The following is a 19,684-nucleotide window of genomic DNA, read 5'->3' as shown; positions in this document are numbered from 1 at the left end:
TGTATATAGTGTGTATAATAGAGGGTCTTAGTTAGGTTGGGTGGGGGGATTGGGGGGTTCAACGGCGGTGATAAGAGACTGATCTGGCCTGGCCCAGGCCCCGCCTGGGGAAAAACTTTGGGGTCTGATCCTAGCTCGGATAATTCCTGAACTTTGTGGCCAGAGCTGGATCAGGGGTGGCGGGATAGTTAGAGTAGCTGTGTGTATATATATATATTAAAAAAGAAAAAAAAAATAGTAAAAAGAGAAAAATAAAAAAAAATGGAAATATAATAAAAAAAAAAAAAATGTGTTAGGCTGGGGTCACACATGCGAGTTTTACGGACGTAAGAGCGCAGAAACTACGTCCGTAAAACTCGCATTACATACGGCACAATTATTCTCAATGGGGCTGCTCCTATTAGCCGTATATTACGGTTCAGTATTATACGGCTTTCTACGGCCGTACAAAATCGCAGCATGCTGCGTTAGTCAGCGTACTGCGCAAATAATACGCCAATGAAAGTCTATGGGGGCGCGAAAAATACGGATTCCACACGGACCTGCAGTGTGACTTGCGAGAAATACGCAGCGCTGTTAGTGATAAATCGGTAATTCAATTGCCGGCTTTTCATTTCTCCTGCACAAACCCGACAGGATATGAGACATGGTTTTCATACAGTAAACCATCTCATATCCCCTTTTTTGTTGCATATTCCACACTACTAATGTTAGTAGTGTGTATGTGCAAAATTTCAGCGCTGTAGCTGCTGAAATAAAGGGTTAAATGGCGGAAAAAATTGGCGTGGGCTCCCGCGCAATTTTCTCCGCCAGAGTGGTAAAGCCAGTGACTGAGGGCAGATATTAATAGCCAGGAGAGGGTCCATGGTTATTGGCCCCCCCGTGGCTAAAAACATCTGCCCCCAGCCACCCCAGAAAAGGCACATCTGGAAGATGCGCCAATTCTGGCACTTGGCCACTCTCTTCCCACTCCCTGTAGCGGTGGGATATGGGGTAATGAAGGGTTAATGCCACCTTGCTATTGTAAGGTGACATTAAGCCAGATTAATAATGGAGAGGCGTCAATTATGACACCTATCCATTATTAATCCAATTGTAGGAAAGGGTTAAAAAACACACACACACATGATTTAAAAGTAGTTTAATGAAATAAACACAGCGGTTGTTGTAATAATTTATTGTTCTCCCATTCCATTTCCAGGACCTCGCTTGGCAACATAATAAACGCACAAGATACATACCTTCTGCTGTCAGATCTCGTCCCACGAAGTAATCCATCTGAAGGGGTTAACTAATATTACAGGCAGGAGCCCTGCAAATGCAGCTGTGCTCCGTGCTTGTAATCCCCGGGGAATGAATGAAATGTAGGTCATTGACCTACATTTCCTTCAGTTGCGGTGATGCGCCCCTGCTGGATGTTCTCATGAACTGCAGCCTGGGACCTTTTTCCCACGCTCCAGGTCATATGAGGACATCCACCAGGGGGCGCATCACCGCGACTGAAGGAAATGTAGGTCAATGACCTACATTTCATTCATTCCCCGGGGATTACAAGCACGGAGCACAGCTGCATTTGCAGGGCTCCTGCCTGTAATATTAGTTAACCCCTTCAGATGGATTACTTCGTGGGACGAGATCTGACAGCAGAAGGTATGTATCTTGTGCGTTTATTATGTTGCCAAGCGAGGTCCTGGAAATGGAATGGGAGAACAATAAATTATTACAACAACCGCTGTGTTTATTTCATTAAACTACTTTGTAATCATGTGTGTGTGTGTTTTTTAACCCTTTCCTACAATTGGATTAATAATGGATAGGTGTCATAATTGACGCCTCTCCATTATTAATCTGGCTTAATGTCACCTTACAATAGCAAGGTGGCATTAACCCTTCATTACCCCATATCCCACCGCTACAGGGAGTGGGAAGAGAGTGGCCAAGTGCCAGAATAGGCGCATCTTCCAGATGTGCCTTTTCTGGGGTGGCTGGGGGCAGATGTTTTTAGCCACGGGGGGGCCAATATCCATGGACCCTCTCCTGGCTATTAATATCTGCCCTCAGTCACTGGCTTTACCACTCTGGCGGAGAAAATTGCGCGGGAGCCCACGCCAATTTTTTCCGCCATTTAACCCTTTATTTCAGCAGCTACAGCGCTGAAATTTTGCACATACACACTACTAACATTAATAATGTGGAATATGCAAAAAAAAAGGGGATATGAGATGGTTTACTGTATGTAAACCATGTCTCATATCCTGTCGGGTTTGTGCAGGAGAAATGAAAAGCCGGCAATTGAATTAGCGGCTGTTCACAGATATCGCGCTGAATGAAATCTAAATACAGAATATATATATATGTGTCTCAATGACATATATATATATATATATATACTGTATATATGTTTTCCCTAACATTTGAGCACATAAATCCATTAGATGTCGGTTTTGCAAGCCTGCGCGAAAATCTCGCAGTACGGATGCCATACGGATTACATACGGAGGATGCCATGCGCAAAATACGCTGAAACACCCTGACTACGGATCAATATTTTGGGGACATTTCTCCGTATTACGGCCGTAGTACGGACGTATAATACGTGGCGTATTTTCTTACGCCATGTGTGACCCCAGCCTTAATGTTAATCTTGTACACTGCATTGTATTTAGGTTTGTGGTGGGGTGAATGTGGTGGTGTAAGGGGGTGGCTGTAAGGTGAGGCAGTGGGACGGGTAGGGTTTTGTTGTGTTTGCGGTGTTGTATAGTGTTTGGTTTAGTATAATGTGTTTATAGTGTATATATGTATATAATATTGTATATAGGACGGTGTGAATGTAGTTGGGGTTGTATATAGTAGTATGAATGAAGCTGGGCCGGGGGTCTTACGTGATTTTATACTATTATTTATATTTATATTTTTTACAGGGGTATTCATGTTGTTATGAGTATTTTGTTTGTCGTCTTTTAGTTTTTGCTTTCTTTATTTTTATTGGAATTTTTCTTTCACGTCCCTGATTTATAGGTCATGAACTTTCTACATTTTTGTTCCATTTCTGGTTTATGTCTTTGTGATTCTTGTCTTTTGTTGTCGTCTGATTGGAGCTCTGTTCTTATGTTTTGTTCTGTTGTGTTTTATTTGTAATGTATCTTTGTTATTATCATGTAAAGTATTTTATTTTATTCAATAAAAGACCTGGAGTGCAGGATGTAACTTACGATCATTATCATGTATAATTTGGAAGTTCTTCACAGAAGCCTGTGTCACCCGGCCGTGGAAGTTGAGGACGTAGGACTGGGTGTCGTCGTTCCAGACGGGCGTCTTGTTGTGCAGCTCGATGACGCTCTCCGTGTTCTTGTTCTGCCAGCGGGAGAGAAGCGTTTCGTGTTCCTGTAATAAAGTCCCCATGAAGGTTTGGCGGATTTCTGCTGTGGAGTGAATGGTGCCCGGACCCTCACTCACATTGCGGGGGCGTATGGAGACGCGCTCGTGGTCCATGTTCATGCCGGGGATGATGACGCTCATCTTCCGAGGGCCCTTAAAGCCCAGGACGTTGGTTTCCTGAAGAGAAATTCAATATTTGTCAAATCTCAGAACGGGCGAGTCCACGGACACAGAGGGTCACCCCATTAATGTCCACATCACGCCCCGAGCTTCATACTGCGGCATGTAAAAGTCTGTGCACCCCTGGTGAAAATGACAGTTATTGTGAACAGTTCAGAAGATGAAATGATCTAAAAGCCGAACGTTACGACAAATTTCCAATGTGGAGGGAAAAGGGGAGAGAGATACAGGATAACAGGAGATAGACGACACATTCTTTATATTTTAGGCAAACAATATATAGAGGTTTTCATCTTTTACATCTTCAAAATTACAAAAAGGATAATGGCCCGATGCAAAAGTTTGAGCACCCTTGGGGATTTGTGTGCTCAGATAACTTTGACCAACGTTTCAGACATTAAAGGGCGTTCTCCACCACCAGGACCACCCCTGCTTGAACTAAATGTGTGGCCCTGATAAAATAAAAAGACCCTATCTTCACCTCGCCAAACAGTCCTACTACACCACCCTGATCTCCTCACTATCCAACAACCCCAAGAAACTTTTTAACACCTTTCACTCCCTCCTCAGGCCAAAAGCACAAGACCCTATCACAGACATTTGTGCTGATGACCTGGCCTCCCACTTTATAGAGAAAATAGACAATATCCGTCAGGAAATCCGCTCTCAGACACCAAGTGCAATGACTCCCATTCCTCCCTGCATCTCCCCTGGCTCACTCTCCACATTCGATCCCATCACAGAAGAAGAAGTCTCCAAGCTCCTCTCCTCTTCTCGTCCGACTACATGCACCACCGACCCCATTCCCTCACACCTCCTCCAGTCTCTCTCTCCAGTCGTCACAACTCACCTAACTACAATTTTTAATCTCTCCCTTTCCTCTGGCATTTTTCCCTCCTCCTTCAAACACTCTATCATTACTCCATTACTAAAAAAACCCACCCTTGACCCATCATGCACAAACAACTACAGACCGGTCTCCAATCTCCCCTTCATCTCAAAACTCCTGGAGCGCCTAGTCTACTCCCGCCTTACCCGTTACCTCTCCACTCATTCCCTCCTAGACCCTTCACAGTCCGGGTTCCGCCCCCTACATTCGACAGAAACTGCACTCATCAAGGTGACCAATGACCTTCTGACAGCAAAATGTAACGGTGACCACTCTCTGCTCATTCTCCTCGATCTTTCTGCAGCTTTCGACACGGTTGACCACCCTCTCCTACTCTCTAGGCTCCAGTCACTAGGCATTAAGGACACGGCTCTCTCCTGGTTCTCTTCCTATCTTTCTGAACGCTCCTTCAGTGTTCTGTTCTCTGGCTCCACTTCATCTCCTCTTCCTCTCACTGTCGGGGTACCTCAGGGCTCAGTCCTTGGCCCCCTTCTCTTCTCCCTCTACACGGCCCCAATTGGACAGATCATCAGCAGATTTGGCTTTCAATACCATCTTTATGCTGATGACACACAACTATACACGTCATCCCCTGACCTTACCCCCGCTGTACTACAGAGCGCCACTGGCTGTCTGTCTGCAGACTCCAACATCATGTCCGCTCTCTATCTGAAACTCAACCTCTCCAAAACTGCACTTCTTCTGCTCCCGCCTTCTACTAACCTCCCTAAATCTGACATTTCCCTCTCCGTGGGTGGCACCATAATAACACCCCGGCAGCAGGCACGCTGTCTGGGTGTTATGTTTGACTCCGATCTCTCCTTCACCTCCCATATACAATCTCTTGTCCGCTCATGCCGCTTACGCCTAAAGAACATCTCTAGAATCCGCCCATTTCTCACCATGGAAACAACAAAAACTCTCACTGTCGCCCCAATCCACTCCCATCTGGACTACTGTAACGCTCTATTAATTGGCCTCCCCCTCACGACACTTTCCCCTCTCCAGTCTATCCTTAATGCGGCAGCTAGGGTTGTCCATCTGGCTAATCGTTACTCGGATGTGTCCGCTCTTCGCCAGTCGTTACACTGGCTGCCCATTCATTACAGGATACAATTCAAAGTACTTGTTCTCACCCACAAAGCTCTCCACGGTGCGGCACCCCCTTACATCTCCTCCCTCATTTCTGTCTATCGGCCTAACCGACCACTGCGCTCTGCAAACGACTTTCGACTAACCTCTGCACTAATCCGTACCTCCCACTCCCGACTCCAAGACTTCTCCTGCGCTGCGCCAATCCTCTGGAATGCTCTACCCCAAGATATTAGAACCATCCACAACTTGCATAGTTTTAGGCGCTCGCTCAAAACTCATTTGTTCAGAGCGGCCTACCACGTTCCCTAATCAAACTAATTTTATGTTTGTGTGTGTGTAGCCCATTCACTATCTCCATCTACCTCCCACCCCCTGAAGATGGCTGGACCATCATTGTAAATACATCATTGTAAATACACACCTGTACTTTGTATCTCCCCCACCTCATTGTAGATTGTAAGCTCTCACGAGCAGGGTCGTCTTATTATGTCTTATTTTGCTTTATTACTGTATTGTTAACATTGTTACCCATGACTGTTGTGTTTGAAACTGTTAAACTGTAAAGCGCTGCGGAATATGTTGGCACTATATAAGATTATTATTATTATTATTATACTCCCCTCATGTGCTGTTATGACACATGAGCCTGGCCCCCAGTCAGCGATGGCGTTACTGTCTGCAACTTCGTATGGAATATGATAAATCTACCGCACTCCCTAAGTGGAATATCTCATACAGAAATATAGATTTTGAAATGCTAATTTATTCAAATACAAGTAGAAATTAGAATCAGTCATATATATCGGATCAAAACAAAGGTGACTTGGTACAATGTGTACATGCGACACAACAATCGGACGTTTCGACCCTCCCGGGTCTTAGTCTAAGGTCGCTTAATCCAGGTATAATGAGTGGCTTTATTAGGAGCGAAGTATCCCTGTAATTTCCAGGGGCGGTAATTGCTCTCTAGATGTGTGACCTGGTTAGTGATCGGTTTCAGAATGGGGACCTTAATGGGTAGTATGTGGTCTAAGCGGCATCTGCATCTTGCTAATATAAATTCCTTAATGAATATGGAAACCTTATCAGGTGAATGAGCGACGCTCCTGCGTCCTGCTGTGTGCTGTGACTACTAGATACCAGGTACTTTCAGCTGCATCACATCTAATGTGGTGTACCTAATTATTTGTACTAAATGTCCAACTGGGGGTCTGTATGTGGGGGAGACAGGGCAAAAGCTTAGAACATGAATGAATTCTCACCGCCATACAATAAGAGAAAAAGAATGGATCTACCTGTGGCAATACATTTTTGTCTCCCAAATCATAGCATTATGGACATGAAATTACTTGTATTGAAAGGTAACTTCAATCTCAGAGAGACAGAAGAGTCTGGGAATATAAACTGATGACGACCTTTGACAGTCTTAGGGTATGTGTCCACGTTCAGGATTTGGTCAGGATTTTTCATCAGTATTTGTAAGCCAAAACCAGGAGTGGAACAATTAGAGGAAAAGTATAATAGAAACATATGCACCAATTCTGTATTTATCACCCACTCCTGGTTTTGGCTTACAAATACTGATGAAAAATCCTGACCAAATCCTGATGCAATCCTGAACGTGGACACATACCCTTAGTGGTGGAATGAATGTGTCGCATGGATTTATGTCTTTTTACATCAACTAAGGAACTTGCCCCTCAGACCATGTGGGGTCATCACAACAGAACGAGACCCCAATCAGAGGACAATAAAACATTCCTTATCTAAGAACTGGCCCAATATTTATGGACATAACTGTTTATCACTCATGGTAATTCTGCTTCATGCCACCTGTCTTATCCATGATTTTTTTTTTTTGTTCTGTGCTATGTTGTGCATAAATATGTGATTCTTCAGAATTTGTATTAGTCTATGCCTGATGAAGACACCCGAGTAGTCTCGAAAGCTTGTAATTTGTTACCATCTTTTCAGTTAGCCATTAACCCCTTCCTGACATCTGACGTACTATGCCGTCGAGGTGGGGTGGGCCCGTATGACCACCGACGGGATAGTACGTCATACGCGATCGGCCGCGCTCACGGGGGGAGCGCGGCCGATCGCGGCCGGGTGACAGCTGCATATCGCAGCTGACATCCGGCACTATGTGCCAGGAGCGGTCATGGACCGCCCCCGGCACATTAACCCCCGGCACACCGCGATCAAACATGATCGCGGTGTACCGGCGGTATAGGGAAGCATCGCGCAGGGAGGGGGCTCCCTGCGGGCTTCCCTGAGACCCCCGGAGCAACGCGATGTGATCGCGTTGCTCCGAGGGTCTCCTACCTCCCTCCTCGCCGCAGGTCCCGGATCCAAGATGGCCGCGGCATCCGGGTCCTGCAGGGAGGGAGGTGGCTTACCGAGTGCCTGCTCAGAGCAGACACTTGGTAAGCCTGCAGCCCTGCACAGCAGATCGCAGATCTGGCAGAGTGCTGTGCACACTGCCAGATCAATGATCTGTGATGTCCCCCCCTGGGACAAAGTAAAAAAGTAAAAAAAAAATTCCCCACATGTGTAAAAAAATAAATAAAAAAATATCCTAAATAAAGAAAAAAAAAATAAATATTATTCCCATAAATACATTTCTTTTGCTAAATAAAATAAAAAAAACAATAAAAGTACACATATTTAGTATCGCCGCGTCCGTAACGACCCAACCTATAAAACTGCCCCACTAGTTAACCCCTTCAGTAAACACCGTAAGAAAAAAAAAAAAAAACGAGGCAAAAAACAACGCTTTATTATCATACCGCCGAACAAAAAGTGGAATAACACGCGATCAAAAAGACTGATATAAATAACCATGGTACCGCTGAAAACGTCATCTTGTCCCGCAAAAAAAGGAGCTGCCATACAGCATCATCAGCAAAAAAATAAAAAAGTTATAGTCCTGAGAATAAAGCGATACCAAAATAATTATTTTTTCTATAAAATAGTTTTTATCGTATAAAAGCGCCAAAACATAAAAAAAATGATATAAATGAGGTATCGCTGTAATCGTACTGACCCGACGAATAAAACTGCTTTATCAATTTTACCAAACGCGGAACGGTATAAACGCCTCCCCCAAAAGAAATTCATGAATAGCTGGTTTTTGATCACTCTGCCTCACAAAAATCGGAATAAAAAGCGATCAAAAAATGTCACGTGTCCGAAAATGTTACCAATAAAAACGTCAACTCGTCCCACAAAAAACAAGATCTCACATGACTCTGTGGACTCAAATATGGAAAAATTACAGCTCTCAAAATGTGGTAACGCAAAAAATATTTTTTGCAATGAAAAGCGTCTTTCAGTGTGTGACGGCTGCCAATCACAAAAATCCGCTAAAAAACCCGCTATAAAAGTAAATCAAACCCCCCTTCATCACCCCCTTAGTTAGGGAAAAATAAAAAAATTAAAAAATGTATTTATTTCCATTTTCCCATTAGGGTTAGGGTTAGGACTAGAGTTAGGACTAGAGTTAGGGCTAGGGTTAGGGCAAGGGTTAGGGTTAGGGTTGGGGCTAGGGTTGGGGCTAGGGTTGGGTCTAGGGTTGGGTCTAGGGTTAGGGCTAGGGTTAGGGCTAGGGTTAGGGCTAGGGTTGGGGCTAGGGTTAGGGCTAGGGCTAGTGTTACGGCTAGTGATAGGGCTAGGGTTATTGCTAGGGTTAGGGCTAGGGTTAGGGCTAGGGTTGGGGCTAGGGTTGGGGCTACAGTTAGGGTTGGGGCTAAAGACAGGGTTAGGGTTTGGATTACATTTACGGTTGGGAATAGGGTTGGGTGTGTCTGGGTTAGAGGAGTGGTTAGGGTTACTGTTAGGATTAGGGTAAGGGGTGTGTTTGGATTAGGGTTTCAGTTATAATTGGGGGGTTTCCACTGTTTAGGCACATCAGGGGCTCTCCAAACGGGACATGGCATCCGATCTGAATTCCAGCCAATTCTGCGTTGAAAAAGGAAAACAGTGCTCCTTCCCTTCAGAGCTCTCCCGTGTGCCCAAACAGGGGTTTACCCCAACATATGGGGTATCAGCGTACTCAGGACAAATTGGACATCATCTTTTGGGGTCCAAGTTCTCCTGCTACCCTTGGGAAAATACAAAACTGGGGGCCAAAAAATAAGTTTTGTGGGGAAAAAAAGATTTTTTATTTTCACAGCTCTGCGTTGTAAACTGTAGTGAAACACTTGGGGGTTCAAAGTTCTCACAACACATCTAGATAAGTTCCTTGGGCGGTCTAGTTTCCAATATGGGGTCACTTGTGGGGGGTTTGTACTGTTTGGGTACATCAGGGGCTCTGCAAATGCAACGTGACGCCTGCAGACCAATCCATTTAAGTCTGCATTCCAAATGGCGCTCCTTCCCTTCCGAGCTCTGTCATGCGCCCAAACAGTGGTTCCCCCCCACATATGGGGTATCAGCGTACTCAGGACAAATTGGACAACAACTTTTGGGGTCCAATTTATCCTGATACCCTTGTGAAAATACAAAACTGGGGGCTAAAAATCATTTTTGTGAAAAAAAAAAAGAATTTTTATTTTCACGGCTCTGCGTTATAAACTGTAGTGAAACACTTGGGGGTTCAAAGCTCTCAAAACACATCTAGATAAGTTCCTTAGGGGGTCTACTTTCCAAAATGGTGTCACTTGTGGGGGGTTTTAATGTTTAGGCACATCAGGGGCTCTCCAAACGCAACATGGCATCCCATCTTAATTCCAGTCAATTTTGCATTGAAAAGTAAAATAGCGCTCCTTCCCTTCCGAGCTCTGCTATGCGCCCAAACAGTGGTTTACCCCCACATATGGGGTATCGTCGTACTCAGGACAAATTGCACAACAACTTTTGTGGTCTAATTTCTTCTCTTACCCTTGGGGAAATAAAAAAATGGGGGCGAAAAGATCATTTTTGTGAAAAAATATGATTTTTTATTTTTACGGCTCTGCATTATAAACTTCTGTGAAGCACTTGTTGGGTCAAAGTGCTCAACACACATCTAGATAAGTTCCTTAAGTGGTCTACTTTCCAAAATGGTGTCACTTGTACAGGGTTTCAATGTTTAGGCACATCAGGGGCTCTCCAAACGCAACATGGCGTCCCACCTCAATTCCAGTCAATTTTGCATTGAAAAGTCAAATGGCGCTCCTTCCCTTCCGAGCTCTGCCCTGCGCCCAAACAATGGTTTACACCCACATATGGGGTATCAGCGTACTCAGGACAAATTGCACAACAATTTTTCGGGTCCAATTTCTTCTCTTACCCTTGGGAAAATAAAAAATTGGGGGCGAAAAGACCATTTTTGTGAAAAAATATGATTTTTTATTTTTACGGCTCTGCATTATAAACTTCTGTGAAGCACATGTTGGGTCAAAGTGCTCAACACACATCTAGATAAGTTCCTTAAGGGGTCTACTTTCCAAAATGGTGTCACTTGTGGGGGGTTTCAATGTTTAGGCACATCAGGGGCTCTCCAAACGCAACATGGCGTCCCATCTCAATTCCAGTCAATTTTGCATTGAAAAGTCAAATGGCGCTCCTTCCCTTCCGAGCTCTGCCATGCGCCCAAACAGTGGTTTACCCCTACATATGGGGTATCAGCGTACTCAGGACAAATTGTACAACAAATTTTGGGGTCTATTTTCTCTTGTTACCCTTGGTAAAATAAAACAAATTGGAGCTGAAATAAATTTTGTGTGAAAAAAAGTTAAATGTTTATTTTTATTTAAACATTCCAAAAATTCCTGTGAAACACCTGAAGGGTTAATAAACTTTTTGAAAGTGGTTTTGAGTACCTTGAGGGGTGCAGTTTTTAGAAAATTCAAAGTTGGAAAATTGCGAAATTTTCAAAATTTTCGCCAAATATTCGTTTTTTTCACAAATAAACGCAAGTTATATTGAAGAAATTTTACCACTATAATGAAGTACAATATGTCACTAGAAAACAATGTCAGAATCGCCAAGATCCGTTGAAGCGTTCCAGAGTTATAACCTCATAAAGGGACAGTGGTCAGAATTGTAAAAATCGGCCCGGTCATTGACGTGCAAACCACCCTTGGGGGTGAAGGGGTTAAAAGGTATCAACCACTGAGGACTCTCAATTCTAAACATTTTCATTAAGGAATTTATATTAGCAAGATGCAGATGCCGCTTAGACCACATACTACCCATTAAGGTCCCCATTCTGAAACGGATCACTAACCAGGTCACACATCTAGAGAGCAATTACCGCCTCTGGAAATTACAGGGATACTTCGCTCCTAATAAAGCCACTCATTAGGGAGTGCGGTAGATTTATCATATTCTGTTATTAGACCATACGGTCTGTCTTACCAGCACCCCGACCTATTATAGAGTGCAGGCCAATATTTAGATTTATGCAACTTCGTATGGACTGAACATGATGAGGAAGTCCGGGATCAGCTGCAGCTCATTACATAGAGGTATTTTGCATGTGAGTCCTCCAGCATTCGCATCATTAGGTGGAGGGACTGTGCGTGTGTGTCCTCCAGCCCTCAGCTCATTAGAAGGGACTGAGCGTGTGTGTCCTCCAGCCCTCGGCTCATTAGGTGGAGGTGACTGAGCGTGTCCTCCAGCCCTCGGCTCATTAGGTGGAGGTGACTGAGTGTGTGTGTCCTCCAGCACTCGGCTCATTAGGTGGAGGGAATGAGCGTGTGTGTTCTCCAGCCCTCAGCTCATTAGGAGGGACTGAGCGTGTGTGTCCTCCAGCCCTCGGCTCATTAGGTGGAGGTGACTGAGCGTGTGTCGTCCAGCCTTCGGCTCATTAGGTGGAGGTGACTGAGTGTGTGTGTCCTCCAGCACTCGGCTCATTAGGTGGAGGGACTGAGCGTGTGTGTCCTCCAGCCCTCAGCTCATTAGGAGGGACTGAGCGTGTGTGTCTTCCAGCCCTCGGCTCATTAGGTGGAGGTGACTGAGCGTGTGTCCTCCAGCCCTTGGCTCATTGGGTGGAGGGACTGAGCGTGTGTGTTCTCCAGCACTCAGCTCATTAGGTGGAGGGACTGAGCGTGTGAGTCCTCCAGCACTCAGCTCATTAGGTGGAGGTGACTGAGCCTGTGTGTCCTCCAGCACTCAGCTCATTAGGTCGAGGGACTGAGCGTGTGTGTCCTCCAGCACTCAGCTCATTAGGTGGAGGTGACTAAGCCTGTGTGTCCTCCAGCACTCGACTCATTAGGTGGAGGTGACTGAGCGTGTGTCCTCCAGCACTCAGCTCATTAGGTGGAGGTGATGGAGCGTGTGTCCTCTAGTACTCGGCTCATTAGATGGAGGTGACTGAGTGTGTGTCCTCCAGCACTCGGCTCATTAGGTGGAGGGACTGAGCGTGTGTGTCCTCCAGCCCTCAGCTCATTAGGAGGGACTGAGCGTGTGTGTCGTCCAGCCCTCGGCTCATTAGGTGGAGGTGACTGAGCGTGTCCTCCAGCCCTTGGCTCATTGGGTGGAGGGACTGAGCGTGTGTGTCCTCCAGCACTCGGCTCATTGGGTGGAGGGACTGAGCGTGTGTGTTCTCCAGCACTCAGCTCATTAGGTGGAGGGACTGAGCGTGTGTGTCCTCCAGCACTCAGCTCATTAGGTAGAGGTGACTGAGCCTGTGTGTCCTCCAGCACTCGGCTCATTAGGTCGAGGGACTGAGCGTGTGTGTCCTCCAGCACTCAGCTCATTAGGTGGAGGTGACTAAGCCTGTGTGTCCTCCAGCACTCGGCTCATTAGGTGGAGGTGACTGAGCGTGTGTCCTCCAGCACTCAGCTCATTAGGTGGAGGTGATGGAGCGTGTGTCCTCTAGTACTCGGCTCATTAGATGGAGGGGACTGAGCGTATGTGTCCTCCAGCACTCAGCTCTTTAGGTGGAGGGGACTGAGCGTGTGTGTCCTCTAGTACTCGGCTCATTAGATGGAGGTGACTGAGTGTATGCGTCCTCCAGCACTTGGCTCATTAGGTGGAGGTGATGGACTGTGTCCTCCAGCACTCAGCTCATTAGATGGAGGGGACTGAGCGTGTGTGTCCTCCAGCACTCGGCTCATTAGATGGAGGGGACTGAGCGTATGTGTCCTCCAGCACTCGGCTCATTAGGTGGAAGGGACTGAGTGTATGTGTCCTCCAGCACTCGGCTCATTAGGTGGAGGGGACTGAGCCTGTGTGTCCTCCAGCACTCGACTCATTAGGTGGAGGTGACTGAGCCTTTGTGTCCTCCAGCACTCAGCTCATTAGGTGGAGGTGATGGAGTGTGTCCTCCAGCACTCAGCTCATTAGATGGAGGGGACTGAGCGTATGTGTCCTCCAGCACTCGGCTCATTAGGTGGAAGGGACTGAGTGTATGTGTCCTCCAGCACTCGGCTCATTAGGTGGAGGGGACTAAGCCGGTGTGTCCTCCAGCACTCGGCTCATTAGGTGGAGGGGACTGAGCCTGTGTGTCCTCCAGCACTCAGCTCATTAGGTGGAGGTGATGGAGAGTGTGTCCTCCAGCACTCAGCTCATTAGATGGGGGTGACTGAGCATATGTGTCCTCCAGCACTCGGCTCATTAGGTGGAAGGGACTGAGTGTATGTGTCCTCCAGCACTCGGCTCATTAGGTGGAGGGGACTAAGCTGGTGTGTCCTCCAGCACTCGGCTCATTAGGCGGAGGTGACTGAGCGTGTGTGTTTTCCAGCACTCTTCTCATTAGGTGGAGGTGACTGAGCGTGAGTCCTCCAGCGCTCAGCTCATTAGGTGGAAGTGATGGAGCGTGTGTCCTCCAGTACTCGGCTCATTAGATGGAGGGGACTGAGCGCATGTGTCCTCCAGCACTCGGCTCATTAGGTGGAGGTGATGGAGAGTGTGTCCTCCAGCACTCAGCTCATTAGATGGAGGGGACTGAGCGTGTGTGTCCTCCAGCACTCGGCTCATTAGGTGGAGGGGACTGAGCGTGTGTCCTCCAGCACTCGGCTCATTAGGTGGAAGGGACTGAGCCTGTGTGTCCTCCAGCACTCGGCTCATTAGGTGGAGGTGACTGAGCCTGTGTGTCCTCCAGCACTCAGCTTATTAGGTGTAGGTGATGGAGAGTGTGTCCTCCAGCACTCAGCTCATTAGATGGAGGGGACTGAGCGTATGTGTCCTCCAGCACTCGGCTCATTAAGTGGAAGGGACTGAGTGTATGTGTCCTCCAGCACTCGGCTCATTAGGTGGAGGGGACTAAGCTGGTGTGTCCTCAAGCACTCGGCTCATTAGGCGGAGGTGACTGAGCGTGTGTGTCCTCCAGCACTCTTCTCATTAGGTGGAGGTGACTGAGCGTGTGTGTCCTCCAGTGCTCAGCTCATTAGGTGGAGGTGATGGAGCGTGTGTTCTCTAGTACTCGGCTCATTAGATGGAGGGGACTGAGCGTATGTGTCCTCCAGCACTCGGCTCATTAGGTGGAGGGGACTGAGCGCGTGCGTCCTCCAGCACTCGGCTCATTAGGTGGAGGGGACTGAGCGTGTGTCCTCCAGCACTCAGCTCATTAGGTGGAGGTGATGGAGTGTGTGTCCTCCAGCACTCGGCTCATTAGGTGGAGGTGACTGAGCGTGTGTCCTCTAGCACTCAGCTCATTAGGTGGAGGGACTGAGTGTGTGTGCCCTCCAGCACTCCGCTCATTAGGTGGCGGTGACTGAGCGTGTGTCCTCCAGCACTCGGCTCATTAGGTGGCAGTGACTGAGCGTGTGTGTCCTCCAGCACTCGACTCATTAGGTGGAGGTAACTGAGCGTGTGTCCTCCAGCGCTCGGCTCATTAGGTGGAGGTGACTGAGCATGTGTCCTCCAGCCCTCAGCTCATTTGGTGGAGGTGATGGAGCTTATGTCCTCTAGTACTCAGCTCATTAGGTGGCGGGGACTGAGCGTGTGTGTCCTCCAGCACTCGGCTCATTAGATGGAAGGGGCTGAGCGTGTGTGTCCTCCAGCACTCGGCTCACTAGGTGGAGGTGATGTATGTGTACGGTCACTGACAGTAAGCAGAGATCTCGAACATGGTCCAGATGTGAAGCCCAGAGTCGATCAGTAAGCTACAGTCCCTGTCACTCACATAGCAGATGGCAGCGAGTTCCTGACGTAAGTTGCTCGCCTCCAGACTCGAGGAAGTCTTCACCGGGTTCACCCCGTTATCGTAGACTGTGAACTTGGTGCCCATCAGGTTTGACCTGCAATGATTACGTGGTTACTGTCGTCCATGTGACTCTTATCTGGGACATTGATCTGTAATCTCATTACCGGAGTTTGCCGATGAAACTCTCTCCTCCCCGCGACAAGTCGGTTGGATCTATGGAGATGAGATAATTCGAGGTTTTACTCTTCTTCCGTTTTCTTCCAGCCAATAGAAAAACCTAAAAACATTAAAATCTCACAATGTAATCGAGATTCATTGTCTGTAATTGTAAAGTGCCGCAGAATATGTTGGCGCTATAGAAATACAATGATTATTTACTGAGGAAGGGGATGTGTGGTCGCTGCGGTCTGCCCCTGGTGGCTGCTGCAGGAACAGCAGCTGCTTAGTTATTTCCACATTGGCAGTCGTCATTACAAAGTGCAGTATGTGCAGGACTATTATTAATAGATTAAACACAACATAAAGCTTCTTTCTTCTATCCTTTTTTTTATTTTTTCTTCTGTACCTGTCCCACGGTGCATCCAGTTTCTCAGAACTAAAAGGCCCTATTCATATCTACTAAAACCACATTTCCCAGTAGCACCCTGCTCCTCCTCAGTGCTGTAGATCCCTGTCATATCTGCTTCTCCTCAGTGCTGCAGATCCTTGTCATATCTGCTTCTCCTCAGTGCTGCAGATCCCTGTCATATCTGCTTCTCCTCAGTGCTGCAGATCCCTGTCATATCTGCTCCTCCTCAGTGCTGCAGATCTCTGGCCTCTCTGCTCCTCTTCAGTGCTGCAGATCCCTGTCATATCTGCTCCTCATCAGTGCTGCAGATCCCTGTCATATCTGCTTCTCCTCAGTGCTGCAGATCCCTGTCATATCTGCTTCTCCTCAGTGCTGCAGATCCCTGTCATATCTGCTTCTCAGTGCTGCAGATCCGTCATATCTGCCCCTCCTCAGTGCTGCAGATCCCTGTCATATCTGCTCCTCCTCAGTGCTGCAGATCCCTGTCATATCTGCTCCTCCTCAGTGCTGCAGATCCCTGTCATATCTGCTTCCCCTCAGTGCTGCAGATCCCTGTCATATCTGCTTCTCCTCAGTGCTGCAGATCCGTCATATCTGCTTCTCCTCAGTGCTGCAGATCCCTGTCATATCTGCTTCTCCTCAGTGCTGCAGATCAGTCATATCTGCTTCTCCTCAGTGCTGCAGATCCCTGTCATATCTGTTTCTCAGTGCTGCAGATCCCTGTCATATCTGCTTCTCAGTGCTGCAGATCCGTCATGTCTGCTTCTCAGTGCTGCAGATCCGTCATATCTGCTTCTCAGTGCTGCAGATCCGTCATATCTGCTTCTCAGTGCTGCAGATCCCTGTCATATCTGCTTCTCCTCAGTGCTGCAGATCCCTGTCATATCTGCTCCTCCTCAGTCCTGCAGATCCCGGTCATATCTGCTCCTCCTCAGTGCTGCAGATCTCTGGCCTTTCCACTCCTCCGTGCTGCAGATCCCTGGCCTCTCTGCTCCTCCTCAGTGCTGCAGATCTCTGGCCTCTCTGCTCCTCCTCAGAGCTGCAGATCCTTGGCCTCTCTGCTCCTCCTCAGTGCTGCAGATCTCTGGCCTCTCTGCTCCTCCTCAGTGCTGCAGATCTCTGGCCTCTCTGCAGATCCCTGTCATATCTGCTCCTCCTCAGTGCTGCAGATCCCTGTCATATCTGCTTCTCCTCAGTGCTGCAGATCCCTGTCAGATCTGCTTCTCCTCAGTGCTGCAGATCCCTGTCATATCTGCTTCTCCTCAGTGCTGCAGATCTCTGGCCTCTCTGCTCCTCTTCAGTGCTGCAGATCCTTGTCATATCTGCTTCTCCTCAGTGCTGCAGATCCCTGTCATATCTGCTTGTACTCAGTGCTGCAGATCCCTGTCATATCTGCTTCTCCTCAGTGCTGCAGATCCTTGTCATATCTGCTTCTCAGTGCTGCAGATCCGTCATATCTGCCCCTCCTCAGTGCTGCAGATCCCTGTCATATCTGCTCCTCCTCAGTGCTGCAGATCCCTGTCATATCTGCTTCTCCTCAGTGCTGCAGATCCCTGTCATATCTGCTTCTCCTCAGTGCTGCAGATCCGTCAAATCTGCTTCTCCTCAGTGCTGCAGATCCGTCATATCTGCTTCTCCTCAGTGCTGCAGATCAGTCATATCTGCTTCTCAGTGCTGCAGATCCCTGTCATATCTGCTTCTCCTCAGTGCTGCAGATCCCTGTCATATCTGCTTCTAAGTGCTGCAGATCCCTGTCATATCTGCTTCTCCTCAGTGCTGCAGATCCCCGTCATATCTGCTTCTCAGTGCTGCAGATCCGTCATATCTGCTTCTCAGTGCTGCAGATCCCTGTCATATCTGCTCCTCCTCAGTCCTGCAGATCCCTGTCATATCTGCTCCTCCTCAGTGCTGCAGATCTCTGGCCTCTCTGCTCCTCCTCAGTGCTGCAGATCCCTGGCCTCTCTGCTCCTCCTCAGTGCTGCAGATCTCTGGCCTCTCTGCTCCTCCTCAGTGCTGCAGATCCCTGGCCTCTCTGCTCCTCCTCAGTGCTGCAGAACTCTGGCCTCTCTGCTCCTCAGTGCTGCAGATCTCTGGCCTTTCTGCTCCTCCTCAGTGCTTCAGATTCCTGGCCTCTCTGCTCCTCCTCAGTGCTTCAGATCCCTGTCATATCTGCTTCTCCTCAGTGCTGCAGATCCCTGACCTGCCTGCTTCTCCTCAGTGCTGCAGATTCCTACATTTCGACCCCCGTAATGGGTCTTTATCAAATCTCACTTTTGGTAGAGATAAGAATCGGGAGAAGCCGCCGTGGAAAAATGTAGGGGCTCCCAGGTAGGGCTATAGGCAATATATGAGAGAGTCCAGCAGGGCACGGAGAAGGACAAGGGTCCCGGTGAGAGCTGCGGAAGCTGTAGAAGGTGCCTGTGGTGATGGGAGCTCCTACATTTTTCCACTGCGGCTTCTTCTCCCTATTCTTATCTCTACCAAAAGTGAGGTTTGATAAAGACCCATTACGGGGTCGAAACGTTACCTTGACACTTTAATATTACTGTTGTGACTTCAATAAACTTCATCTATATTACACATTTGAAAATCCATATCTTGAGTGCGGCTGTTTCTTCAATTATATACTTCAATTACACATACAGAACTCTCAGCTGCAGTTTCCTGTACCTGCGTATGTAATCCTAAACCCCTCATTTCCCCCTCCTTCAGGAATGTTTATGTCTTGGTGCTGCGAAAGCCAGACTCTGTGTAAAATCCCTCATCCCCCCTCCCACCTGATACTGGCTAAAATTGGTACAGCAAGTGTTGTGAATTCCGTTCTCGGGCTCCCTCCTGTGGTCATGAGTGGTACTTTGTGAGTTCTGTTCTTGGGCTCCCTCTGGTGGCTTTGAGTGTTACGGCTGGTCTGTAGCTGGACTCCAGCTGCCTCGTTTCCTGCTAGGCTTGCTGCCTATTTAATTCCACCTGGACCTTTACTTGTTGCCTGCTGTCGTCGTATTCAGTACTGGTTCAGATCTCTCTGGGACTTCCCTTGTGACCTGTCTCCTCGTGGAGAAGCTAAGTTCATACTAGTCCATTTTTGCTCATTGCTTTTTGAAAATGTTTCTCAGTATATGAGGAGTTCAGTCCAGCTTGCTTATATGCTATTTGATTGCTAGCTGGAAGCTCTGGGGTGCGGAGTTGCGCCCCTCACATCGTGAGTCGGTGTGGGGGTCTTTTTGTATTCTCTGCGTGGATAATTTTTGTAGTATTTTATACTGACCGCACAGATTCCTTGCTATCTTCTGACTATTTAGTTACTAGCGGGCCTCATTTGCTAAAACCTATTTTCATTTCTATGTTTGTGTTTCCCTCTTAACTCACCGTTATTATTTGTGGGGGCTGCCTACTCTTTGGGGAAAATTTCTCTGAGGCAAGTGAGGCTTTGTTTCTCTCTAGGGGTAGCTAGTTTCTCAGGCTGTGAAGAGGCGTCTAGGCCGAGTCAGGTACGCTCCAC

At 47.6% G+C, this 19,684-nt stretch overlaps 1 protein-coding gene across 4 annotated transcripts in view; it reads right to left on the bottom strand.

The window, feature by feature from the left end:
• The window catches only part of TUB (TUB bipartite transcription factor), a 244,586-nt gene that overhangs the window by 20,845 nt on the left and 204,057 nt on the right, over nt 1–19,684 (bottom strand). For all 4 annotated transcript variants that reach the window (XM_077286610.1, XM_077286612.1, XM_077286611.1 and 1 more), the window contains 4 exons: nt 15,782–15,894; nt 15,597–15,711; nt 3,457–3,555; nt 3,213–3,384 (listed from right to left, as the gene is read on the bottom strand). In XM_077286610.1, coding sequence (XP_077142725.1) covers nt 3,213–3,384; nt 3,457–3,555; nt 15,597–15,711; nt 15,782–15,894 — 499 coding nt within the window. The remainder of the gene's footprint in view (nt 1–3,212; nt 3,385–3,456; nt 3,556–15,596; nt 15,712–15,781; nt 15,895–19,684) is intronic.

This window comes from Ranitomeya variabilis, chromosome 2, assembly GCF_051348905.1.
Source record: "Ranitomeya variabilis isolate aRanVar5 chromosome 2, aRanVar5.hap1, whole genome shotgun sequence".
Classification (NCBI taxonomy): Eukaryota; Metazoa; Chordata; class Amphibia; order Anura; family Dendrobatidae; genus Ranitomeya; species Ranitomeya variabilis.
Note: the sequence above shows the minus strand (reverse complement) of the source record. Positions and strands in the feature narration are given on the sequence as shown.